Source organism: Epargyreus clarus, unplaced genomic scaffold (genome assembly GCF_041222505.1).
Source record: "Epargyreus clarus isolate Ecla_fem2 unplaced genomic scaffold, WU_Ecla_fem_2.2 ptg000019l, whole genome shotgun sequence".
In the NCBI taxonomy this organism is placed as follows: Eukaryota; Metazoa; Arthropoda; class Insecta; order Lepidoptera; family Hesperiidae; genus Epargyreus; species Epargyreus clarus.
The window spans coordinates 14,179,916-14,193,076 of record NW_027332227.1 but is presented as its reverse complement, the minus strand read 5'-3'; the positions used below and the strand labels follow the sequence as shown (position 1 = coordinate 14,193,076).

At 35.6% G+C, this 13,161-nt stretch overlaps 1 protein-coding gene across 2 annotated transcripts; it reads right to left on the bottom strand.

Moving 5' to 3' along the window:
- Positions 1-247: 247 nt before the first annotated feature.
- Positions 248-13,063, bottom strand: Sply (Sphingosine-1-phosphate lyase). 2 transcript variants are annotated; one of them, XM_073083299.1, is made up of 11 exons: positions 12,972-13,063; positions 11,348-11,485; positions 9,767-9,982; positions 8,589-8,797; positions 6,833-7,066; positions 6,192-6,401; positions 5,467-5,587; positions 5,008-5,125; positions 4,461-4,607; positions 3,898-4,018; positions 248-3,012 (listed from the first exon to the last, which is right to left on the bottom strand). In XM_073083299.1, exons 2-11 carry the CDS (start codon positions 11,481-11,483, stop codon positions 2,896-2,898), a joined length of 1,629 nt encoding a protein of 542 aa, XP_072939400.1. In that variant the 5' UTR covers positions 11,484-11,485; positions 12,972-13,063; the 3' UTR covers positions 248-2,895. The 2 variants fall into 2 exon arrangements, with proteins under 2 accessions (XP_072939400.1, XP_072939399.1); XM_073083298.1 differs by having other exon boundaries at positions 12,834-13,061.
- Positions 13,064-13,161: the final 98 nt, after the last annotated feature.

Sequence of the window (13,161 nt, the reverse complement as noted above, 5' to 3'; positions counted from 1 at the left end):
TCGATAAATGTATCATAACGACGAGTCAAAATAACTTTTATATCACGGCGTGCGTAAATTGACGTTTTACGCACGCTTCGCGTGCGCAAAACCCCAATTTCCGACCCCGTAATATAAAATTTTATACAACACGCGGACGAAAAATGTTTTTCTGACTCGTGTGATTGCAGTCCTCGCCTGCGGCTCGGCCTGCAAACTCACACTTGTCAGAAAAAAATTTTTCGTCCTCGTATTGTAATGTACTATTTTATTATTTAATTAAAAAAATGATATTATCTTTTTTAAATTTAATGTATTTTCCATAATCATTTACCTCCTCTACAGAATAAATAATACATTTATGACATTACATTTCTGGTCAAGTTGTTCTGGCAATCGCCTTTGCATGTGTGTATAACACCCAAAACATGTTCTTAGCATAAGTATATTTTATTTGACGAAAGAGTGATAAAAATAAATCAATAAATTATTCAAATTCCTACTGACAGATTATAAACTTTTTTTTATAGTTTAACCTAACGATAAGGCAGACGTGCTACCTGATGGAAAGTAGTCAACGCCGCCTATGGACATTTGCAACACCAGAGGAGTCGCCAATGCATCGCCGGCTTTGTATGAGAGCTCTTTTTGCACCTTTTTTGAAGAGCCCCATGTTATATTATTATTATATTAAGTGACACAAAGCAGCGCCATCTACACAAACTCTTGAGCTTCCCTCACCATGACTATGTGATGTAAATATTTATAAATAATACCATCATGGTGCTTTTAAAACACAGTGATTAAGAAAATATATACTTATATAAAAATACGAAATAAAAACAATATTCCTGTCTAAAAAATCATAGTATCTACACTGTACAATCTTGTATAGATAATCGATAACATACTAAGAAATAAATTTCATGAAAATATAAATCGTAAGCTAGAATTAAAATAAGTCGAGGCATGATACCAAAGTAAAAAAGTATCCAAAAAGCTATGGAATATATGGCAATATTAGCATATCACAACTCTTTAGGGCTTATCATAGTCACAATTGCCCATTGTTTTTAATAGGCGATGACTTAACGTACTCTTACGCCCATTATCAATACTCAATCCATCTAAATTTTCTACCAATGATCAATGACAATTTATAGCATTAAGTAATTAGCAAACGTCAAGCTTTGGTACGCATAGCATTAGATAGATTGATTATTAACAATGAGCGTAACCAAGATCGTCACATGTACGCAACGAATTCGCTACGACAATGCAACGAACGTTCGTTGCGCTAACGCAGCGTATTTGCTACGTGCACGAAACCGCTGTAAATACTATAATATATTCGCTTAAGCTTAAGCTAAAGTATTTAAAAAACAAAATTTGAAAGGAATAAAAAGCACCTATGGCACTAGAAAAAGACAATAGATTAAGATTTTGAAATTTTATAAATACATACATCCACTTTTATACTAAAATTGTCTACGAATGTGCTGCTGTAAATAAATATTTCATCAAATTAAGTAAGTACAATAAAAATTTAAAACAGTATATTTGTACTTTCGTTATATGATTAATTTAACAATACATTTTTATCAATGTTACATAACATTATAAGTAACGTAGTCGTTGTTAATTCGTTATAACTTTTACAAGCCAATAAATAACTATAAAATGCAGATTATATAGCAGAAATAGCTTAATTATAAAATTGCCTATTGGGTATATATTTTTAAATTTAATTTTATAGTGCATTAAATAACAAGTTAGATTTTATTCCTAGTATCTTACAAGCACCTTGATTTTATACACTGATACTAAAAGCTTCTGTATATATTTTTTCTATAATATAGGAGTAGCAGACGAGCATGCAGTCCACCTGATGGTAAGTGGCTACTGCCGCCCATAGACATCTATAATCAACTCCAGATAGGATTGCTCCTACTTGAGGTCGGCCGCAGATGCCCCGCTATCCCTGAGGACTAAGCTGCAGTGCCTCGAGAAAATAAGTCTCCACGTACTACATCAAATATATATTTATTATAAAAGAAATACAGGGTAGGGCTTCGTGGTGAAAAATCATCCAAGACGTTATAACAGTGCTCTAGCAAACAATTAATATTATAGAAAAGGTCTAAATCAATTAAATCAGTATTTTCTGCTACTGACCTACCAAATAAAAAATGTCGGATTCTATACTCAAAAAGTCCGAATTAAGCAAATAATGGGTAAAATAAATGCAAATAATGAATATATGTGAAAAAAACAACTTCCTACATTCTGTCTCTTAAATTTAGTATAAAACCCCGACATTAATTTATTAGTACATATATAATTATTTATTTCAGTTTTCTTCAATCGCTTAGGACCTTCCTAGTATATAGGCTGCACTAACAGGAACTTCATCTCATAAACATTTTAAATACAAGTAGTGTTCGTGTAAGTTCGTTAAGTTAAAAATTCGACCATGCTCATAAATTTTCCGAGTTTTACATTTATAATAATAAAGAAACGACAAGTGTGCAATTCACACGCGGTAGAAAGCCTTTAGAAAACTATATTTCAAGATAATATGTATTCTATTTCATAATGTATTCTATTTCATTCTCTCGTAGGCGAAATCCTATAGTTGAATGTATATACAAATACAGGTCTGTGATGCTAAATAAGTTTTCACTTCAAAATATAATCGTTTTACAAACAAGAGAAAACTATACGAAAATGTGATTTCTTCGCTTATTATTAATAATAATCAATCCATCCAACAATTCCCTACCCAAGATGGATATTTGACAAAACATTCGATAGATTGGTTTTTAATAACGGATCATATAGCAACATATATAAATCTTTCAATGATCAAAATTTCATACAAAATCGTTTGTAATATACACATAAAACTAAATGTGATCACTCGTCCGCATCGCCGGGCTGAGGCAGGTAGTACATAGAGTCGATGAAGTACTTCGTGATGTCCGACACGAGGCTGCGGTCGGAGATTTGTTGTGCGACGCCGTAGATTGCCATCTGAAAAAAAATTCACATTACAGTGGTTTTTTTAACAACTATTATTATTATTATTTTTATAATATAAGAGTAGCAGACGAGCATGCAGTCCACCTGATGGTAAGTGGCTACTGCCGCCCATGGACATCTGTAATCAACCCCAGATAGGATTAGATATTCCTACCTGAGGTCGGCCACAGATGCGCCGCTACCCCTGAGGACTAAGCTGGAACACCTCGGAAAAGTCTGTCTCCCTTACCACACCCTTCAAACCGGAACACAGCAGCGCCTAACACTGCTGTTATTAGGTAGAAATAGGTGTGGCGGTGTTACCGCCGGCGTCGAACCACAAAGGGTTCTACCACCTTCGAAATTAAAATTAAAATTAAAGGAAATTTCGATGATAACACTAAATATTGTAGAATTTTTCGACAGAGGGCACCACCACTACTCGTGTTTCTGCCTAATAACAACATTGTTAAGAACTGCTGTGTTCTGGTTTAAAGGGTGAGGGAAAGATACACAGCATTCCAACAATTTCGTCAAGGATAGCAATGCATCAACATATCACAACAGTGATTAGCTCTGCTGTGGTAATGGTAATGATTAGAAAACTTTCAAAAATATCCTCAGAAGTAGCAATGTATTTATGACCGATTGTAAATAGGACTCTAATCTTATCTCGGGTTGATGAAAAATATGTATAGGCACTAGTAGTCATATACCATCAGGTGGACTGCATACTCGTTAGTCACTGGTATATTATTAAAAATCGTTCAATTTCAGGTCACTCTAGCCTTATCTGGGATTTTTTACACATGTCCAAGGGCAGCGGCGGCCACTTACGATCAGGTGAACTATATGCTCATTTGCTACGCCCATATAATAAAAAAGCTTAGTACTGACCCTCCCCTGTGCGGGCTGGCTGGAGTCCTTCAGGCACTCCTGAGTAGCTGCCTTCATATCAGCCACTAGTCGTTCCGCTACACCGGCCTGAGTGTGTGCATGTGTCACGCAAATATGCACCCTATATGAACGTAACAAAAAATATAAATGAAAACGATATAAGCGGGTACAAAAAGATGAACTAATTATAAAATTACTTCATAATGATTTAACCACAGTCATAGTTCCGTGTTTTAGTACTAATTACCTCTGTAGAAACATTAAGTCATTGAGTAGTTTTCCAGTTGCGAAAACTGATTTATTAAATAATAATGTTAATTAAAATATTCGTGTAATAAATCATGCCGTATCATTTTTATTTGCATAACAGCAATCATACATAAGTTTTTTTTTTGGCTCTTTACGTTAGATCTTTTCTGAGGGAGAAAGCAAAAATTTTGCAAAAAGGCAATACAAAAATACATTAATAACGTTAAATAACAATCCTATAAAAAATATTTTAAATAAAATATTTCAACTTCAACATTAAAGGTCACAGAATAAAATTTAAGCAGAATATTTACCCTGACGGGAACTGCAATGCGTTTAGACTCCACCCCTTCTTATGCAAAAACTCCGCCATCTTGAATATGTCGAACTTCTTCGAACCAAACGCTATGACGGTCGTGGCCGGCTTGCCGAATATAAAAATACCGTCTATCTTGCGGAATCTGAAATGTATATAGAAAAAGTTTAATTAATGTATATGTTTCAATTACATATGTACTAAATTGCTTGTATGTTCTTTCAAATACAATATATATGATTGAATATTTGCAAAGCTGCTAATTTTATAATCTTTGGAATTACAATATGGTTGCATAAATTCTTAATATACATAATTTTTCATTTTTTTTGTAAATATAGTTGACAACAATTTTATTAATAACATTCGTTATTAAAAACAAAAACCTTCGTTACAAAAGCAATAATTCATCATAAAAGTAAATATTCATATAGCCAGTACTCCGGCGAATATCGAATGATAATTGTAATAGGAGTGTACTGCAGATACATAGTATCTTTAAGAACTTCAACTACATACAAAGCTAATACAGAATGCCAACTCACTCTTCCTCCAAATACTTGGTGGTTGTGATGATCTCGTCTGTCATCTGTATGTACCGCTCTCTGCCCACGAACATCATGGTGGCCCAGCACGCCGCTATCAGACCACCTGCACGACTACCTGAAAAGATATATCATTTTCTTCCATATACAGGGTGAATATCTGAAGATATCTAATGATGCAAATATATCGGAACTGCATAATTCGATTTTTGATAAATCTTTTTTCAAATTCACACTCTGTATAATCTGATAATGTTTTTATCAGGATTAAGTAATGGAAATAATTATAATTGACAAACTAAAGTGCTAATTTTAAGAAAATACATTTTTTGTTATATTTATTATTATGTTTACTCTGGTGACGGTGCACATTCTCAAAATTAACTCACTTTTGGATTCTGTCCTGCCTAGAGAAATATAACTCCAGAAGTCATATATTATTAAGTACATTACACTTACCATTAACAGTGGGGGAACCATACACACCGCCCGGCCACTCAGTGGACACTGTATACTGATGGTGGCGGAACTCTGCTTTTCTGTACAATATCACCGATGTGCCCTTGGGGGCGAATCCGTACTGTAAACAGAAAAGATAATCAATAAATATATATCTTTATTTATCAATACACAAAGCTTAGGTTCTAGGTTACAATTCAAAACCTTCAGTCCCAGTTTACATTAATGCTTTGTGAGAGTCGGGAGTCCGATATTCTATTCACCAAGATATTATAAGGTTTTTTGAATACTTTAATATTAAAATATATTCTAAATAGATACACAAATTTTCAATAAATTTTAGTTATTTGCAGCAGTGGTTTTAAGGTGTGTTACGACACACAGACAGGAGACATTTTAACTTAGTCCTAAGGGACAGCAATGCATATGTGTTACTTTAGGCAGTTTTACCCACATATTATCAAGATTAGGATACTCGGGTTGAATTCCATCACCATTACATAATATAGAAAATAATCCATATTAAACCGCATAGCCAATAATCGTCCACAAAAAACGTTACACATAAGTAAGAATAAAAATAAAAAAACACATGGAATAAACAATACACAAAAAAAATAACCAGAAAAAATATATTCAACCCTTATACGTAAGTGAGAATAAAAACCACATAAATACAGAATACACGAAAAAAAAATTACCAGAAATAAATATAATCCACCCACCTTATGCGTATCAGCGGATATGCTGGCAACACCGGGCAGCCTGAAGTCGAACTGCGGCACCGGGTGGCCCGCCGCCGGCATGAAGGCCGTCACGAAGCCGCCCAAGCACGCGTCCACGTGTAGCGGCACTCCACACTGCGTGGCGATGTCGGACAGCGACTTGATGTCGTCCATCGTGCCGTACGGGTAGTTCGGGGCGGAGCCGACTATCTGCAGAAGATTTATTATTTATAAAAATGTGACAACTAAAGATGGCGCCACACGATATCTAATCGCACAGTCGCAAATCTCGTAAATTTTAGACTAATGTCTTTACAAAATATATATTTATTAATTATCATGTACAATTTTACCCACGATAAGCATTATTTATTCAATTAATATTTAGTGAAAATTCAAAAATCCTATTCTATTGCTAAAATATTCCTTACATAACCTTTGTATAATTTTTCATATTTCTAAGTGGGTCAGTCCGAATTTTTTTCATAATTTCCATACTTTCCAATTTTCATGCAGACGTTATTATTTTTAAAACATCAATGGACAAATTTCAATCAGACACATAAAGAATAGACATCCAGCCCTATTAATTCCACTGGAATTTAACTAAACAAACAAATGAACAATCAAAATCTACTCACCAAACAAGTCCGCCTGCCGATGGCCCGCCTAACCGCACCGACATCGACCGTGAGCGTGTCCGGACAGACAGGCACCGTGACCACACCGATGCCGAGATACTGCGCGGCCTTGTCGAACGCGGTATGGGCGGTAGTGGCCAGCACCATCTGGGGGTTCGATATGCCCTTGCTGTAGGCCAGGTCTCTAAAGGCCTTGCACGCCATCATTATGGATTCCGTACCCCCTGTTGTTACCTGATGAAAAAACGAGTGATGTGAAAAATCCTTGTTTTTTGCACTAGTAAAATGTGACTGTTATTAAAAATCGTTGCTTTTTTGCAATAATAAAAATGGGTAAACTTGTTATTACTGCAACTTGCAAGAAATAGTTTTTTGCAGTGACAAAATGGCTATATCTGCTGCTAACAACGTATTATAAACTGATAAAACTATTATGACAGGTGCAAAAAAACGCTTTTTGAAGTTGTAAAATTACTTTAATTGCAAAAATGTGTTTGCGCGCTGCTACATAACTATAACTTCTTCAACCTGTTTTTTTAATACTTTTATAATAAATATTTCCCAATAGGAAGTCTTATCACAGTTTTACAACTGCTACATTGGTCAACCACGGCACAACGTGGCACCCAAACTCCGAAGCTTATCCTCTGGAACACAAGGCATTCCAATAACAACGCACAAACCGTTCCAACTATATCTCAAGTAGCAACGTATCTCTATAACCTTTGCCAATATTTTAATCCATCATAAGATCGGTCGAAGGTATACATAAGTATTGCATATTTAAGTCTTAATTTGATGCAAAATACATGTCATTCTGAACAAAAATAAACATTTACATCGACCTTGAGCAGATAATAAGTTTACGACTGTAGTTGTATACGTACTGATGACTTAACTAATATTTATCATTTATTCTAATTAACTTTTTTGTCGATTACAAGGAGACATGTTTCAAAGACAAAAATAAACTCAAGTCAACGATTTTTCACAAACACTTCTCAAGGTCAAAATATATTAAAGCATATTTACGATAACATAACAATTTATTTCGCAAATAAGTGATGTATACAACAGTCTACCACAAAATTAGCATCTAATATAATGTACCTATAATAGCATTAAATTAAACAAATTTGAAAGAGTACCTATTCGATTGTCATTTCATCATAGATAACAATACCATTGTCCAAACGAAGCTAAATCTATGAACATTGTAAGAGCGAATATATTTTATTGCAGTAAAACTTCGTAATCAAATAATTCGGAATCATCAAGCTTACTTGCTGTATCACGCTACCCAGAGTGGGTATTACTCTGGGTATTACAGTAACACAACTCACCGTCCAACAACACGTCCGCATGCAATGGGTTCGTGTACGCCGTCAACGTGTACTTCGCTACAATCCTGTATACAATAACACAACTCACCGTCCCACAACCATCCTCGTCGCCATGGAACAGGTTGATCGTCATCCGCACGATCTCCGCCTCCATCTTGTTGACGCCCGGGAACACGTCCGTATGCAATGGGTTCGTGTACGCCGTCATCGTGTACTTCACTATAACCCTGTATACAATAACACAACTCACCGTCCCACAACAGTCCTCGTCGCCATGGAACAGGTTGATCGCCATTCTAACGATCTCGGCCTCGCATCTTGTTGACGCCGGGGAACACGTCCGCATGTAATGGGTTCGTGTACGCCGTCATCGTGTACATCACCATAACCCTGTATACAATAACACAACTCACCGTCCCACAACAGTCCTCGTCCCCATGGAACAGGTTGATCGCCATTCTAACGATCTCAGCCTCCATCTTGTTGATACCGGGGAACACGTCCGCATGCAACGGGTTCGTATACGCTGTCAGTGTGTACGCTTGACACGCCACGTGACCGATCTCCTCATTGATGTGGTACACCGCGCCCGATACGTTGCCGCCCTTCCAGTCGTACGCACCTGCAACAATTACCCGATGTCATGTGACTAGCAGCGATACCCTAGTGGCTACGGCCTCTCAATTGAAGGTCCAAGGTTCAAATCCCAGGCACGCACCTCTGATTTTTCAGAGAAGGGAAGTTTTATGCGTATTATAAATTAATGATTACTAGCTATAAGGGTGAAGGGAAACATCATGCGGAAGCATATCAAATCAAATCAAATCTCGCTTCTACGTTTTCAATATTTCCATCATTATTTCCGTGTACGTTAAAAGCAAATGATCATTATTTTTTTATGCACACAACTTGAAAATATCAGACATTGCAATCCTTAAGATTAGAACCCTTGCTAGGGGCTCGATAAGTCTATACAAAATAAATAAATTTCGATTAATTCCATTTCATTTATTTATGATTTCTAAATCAGTATCGCTTAATAAATTATTTGTCAGTTACTATATTCATTTATCAGTTTCAAATTGGTATCAAATTCAAATTGTCGATAAAGTTAATCTTAATCTTAATTAATAATGTTCATTTAAGACAATTATGACTTCGCTAAATTAATCATTATGAAATTTATTAAATTAACTCGCTCCGCCAATCCACACTGAAGCAGTGTGGTGGTATGTAGTAATGTTCCAGAGATCATAGATCTGCCCTTACAATTGGAGGGAGTGACCAGAAGTAAGACTGGAAAAGGTTGGAACTAAAGAATTTAATACGCCCCTGCATTATGTAAAATCGGATCTAAGAAAACCTAAACGCTTTAGATCCTAAAATTCAAAAGATTTTTGTACTAATTACTTAACCTGGCCATTCCTCACTGCGACTTAGTCTGATACTATCCGCGGGAACTTAAAAAATAAACAAATATATAAAATTACGGCAGAAATGCAAATATTTGGAAAAAAAAATCTGAGCACTCCATCGGAGTTCAATTTTACGGAGACAAAATTGAATTTTTACATATAGACAAGATACTTACCCAAACTAAGATGATCCCTCACTTCCTCGGCCACCTGTTCAGCAGAGAGGCCCTTCTGCGGTAGCTCCCTCCTGATGGTCACGCCGGCGAGACGCTTGGCGACGTCCCGCTTGAAGTCCCGCCTCACCTCAGCCATCTTCTCGTCTATCTTCCGCCTCACTATCGGCACCTGACGTAGCCATCTGAAGAATTCCTTGCGAAGACGTGTTGTTACACCTGATTGAATGAAGAGTGAAAGTGATATACATTTCTGATACCACCTCTGATTTTTAAACCTAAGTATGTGTCATCGTCAACTCGTTACAGCCGACTACTGGACACTATCTCCTCTCAGAGCGAGAGGAGTATAGGCCATAACACCGAGGTAACCAAGTGAGGATCGGTAGGCTTCACAGGCATTTGATATTTTTTCGGTGACAATTTGGGTTTTAAATAATTATCACATACGTTAACGATATTGTGAAGTAACCTACATGTCTACAGTTCTATTGAAAAATTTACAGATTAGTGAAGTCTTCTAAATCACAGTTGGTTGGTAGATTATGATTTAAGCCCTTCTTAATCGATGGGAAAACGATCTCAGATATCGGACAATAATGGGAATGGGATCTCGGAAATTACTGCCTAAAGTCATACGACAACGATGTTATATGATTTCTTATACCACCGAAATATTTATGATTCTTTCAAACAAGGCAAACATTTGCGCGCGATGATACGCCACATATAATTCCCGTTATGTATTAATTAATGGAAAATAAACGAATGATAATTTAAGTTCATTAGTTATAAACAGAACCAGTAAAGGCAGCATGACCAAGCTGTTTTAAAGGACATATAAAGTAATCTGAATGAGGAAAAAAACAGCAGAAACATTCATTGCCACTCTCCATTTAGATACAGTGAATGGTAATTAAAGCTGGGACTATACTAATGGAGGTAAACACGAGCGAAACAGGAATTCGCGTGTCGACAAACTAATTGTCAGCCGGTTTATATCCCTCTACTGTGCTTGGGTCTTTTCTGGGGGACACGCGTGGCGGAGCTGTGACCATACCGGTCTGACGCGTAGGGATACCATGTTCGATTCCCGGCCAGATAAATATCTCAAAGATTTCTGTTCGGGGTGTTGTACTGTATCCACGGGATTGCAATCCAACTCGTTGCACTAATTGGATATAGGAGTAATCTTGAGTAAGGGGAGGCGGAAGGAGCGTTTGGCCCGGGCCCAATATCCTGGAGGCCCCCCAAACACAATTGCCAACTAGCTAAAAAAAAGGTCGTCACAAATACAATATGTAAAATGAGAAATCATACATCTTAACATACTTCCTCCTATCGACTTTCCGCCCTGGGCCTCGGACGACCTTAGTCCACCACAGCCTTGCGGTCACGCATCCTGCACCTGACAGTCCCTCGTGCTGCTTAACTTTGTAGATTGAACAAGACTAGACAAGCATCAGAACTAGACGCGTTTTAAACATGCTTACATTATAGTACTTATTAAGAACAAATACCTTCCTTACTTTACAATTTTTCATTAATAAATTAATTTAATAAATTAATTTAATATCAACTTACATTCTTTGGCATTATAAAGACTGTGTGCCCACACCAGTGCGAGGACTGATGATGCAGTCATTGTGACTATCTGCCATGGCTCCTTGCCTTCAAAGAACTTGTTGATGGCCTTCAGAGGCTGGGGTCGCTCACTCATGGCTGTAATTAAACAAATTTGTTAGCAATTTTTGACACTAAGACTTTTAATTGAACAATAAACTTCTGATGTTCACCACAGAAGTTTATTGTTGTTATTGAAAAACATCTAGTTTGAAGGAACAACATATTATCTTTAGATAATTTTCTGCACATACATTTTTATTTATTTACTAATGATTATTACTGATTTGTTGACACAATGCTCTAGAATTTATCTAGTTTATTGATATAAAATCAATAAATTCTCAGGCATACGACAATACATAGGCAATGTTTAGGGTCTTGTTTCACTTTTAAATGGTATGTTTTTTAGTGCTAACAAATAACTAATCCATTAACAAAGAAAAATGAATATTTAAGTAATATGTACATTTAAAACATGCAGTATGCATTTTGAAGTGATATTCTTCAACACGTTTTTCAGCAACAGTGTAACAATGCATCATATACTAATTAACAAACGACCTTACTCATTGTGATATGATACCTGTTGTGCGGACTTTGCTCCACAAAACACAAAGAACATCACATTCACACCAATAACTTGTGTAACATCCTACATACATATTGACTGTTGAAAGGCATAACTCATTGTGTCAAATTTCATAAAGCATACAAGAGAGCATGGCAATATATTATAAAATGATATAGAAATTTTTCCAAAAAGAAATTACATAATTTTTGGATTGGAAATAGTTACATTTCAGTTAACATCATGTCAATTCAAGAACCAGGTGAATGTCTTTATTATATTTTTAATTTTTATTTTAAATCATTTACATGTACAGTTTACAACCACATAAGCTTCAAACCATCAATATATAGATTATATCTGTACATAAATATTATCTCTGTTTATTCAATTGTTGTCTGCAACTCAATGATTCTTATAGTATATGGAATTCTTGTATTAAATATATAAGTAATATAGCATATAGCAAATAATATATAAGATATTATATAGAGTTACACTGATTCAAGTGTTGTTTGTTATTTTAGATAATTATCTTATTTTTACCAGATTGTGAAGTAATGTTTTTTAAGCATATGCACATACATATGTTATTCTCAGCAATCCCTACGGCCCAAATGGCTTCACAGATCTTAACATATGAGGTGATTTGGAAGGGCTTCACACTAAGAAATTACTTATAAAGTAATGAAGCATACTATACCCCTAAAATATTTTGGATTTGAACAAAAGTCATTGTAATAAAATGTTTAGAAATACTGTGGTGATGATTACTGTTTTTTTTCGCTTACACAAATATAAAAGCAGTAATATTATAGACATAAACTTATCGAAATGCGAACAAAGGGATGTTTTCCACAATAATTCTATACTTACTAAACTCGGAGACGAGATACGGGAGAGAAAATCTACACGGTCACAGAATTATAGCACTTCTAATTAAATTCAACTGTACTATCAAAAAAGCACATAATTATGATTACAAAGATAACACTAGTTTTAATTAGTACCTACTCAGAAATAGGCGAATTCAAACAACTAAAGGTCATATCACACAGAACACGAACTTCGCAAGATAATTTTTGATAACACCACTATTCAAATAATAAATTATAGGTAGTTCTTAACTAAAAAACACGCTCTTATGATAAAATCAACAACAAAGCGTGGAGTGCTCCATTTATCGGTTTTCGAAAAGCGCCCC

Bases quoted from the DNA above. Each gene is read 5' to 3' on its own strand.
- Sply (XM_073083299.1), bottom strand. From the start codon at position 11,483: ATGAGTGAGCGACCCCAGCCTCTGAAGGCCATCAACAAGTTCTTTGAA. The intron at 6,402-6,832 runs GTGAGTAGATTT...AATCTTCTGCAG, and splicing joins TCGGCAGGCGGACTTGTTTG to ATAGTCGGCTCCGCCCCGAA. The intron at 4,608-5,007 runs GTGAGTTGGCAT...TATACATTTCAG, and splicing joins ACCAAGTATTTGGAGGAAGA to ATTCCGCAAGATAGACGGTA.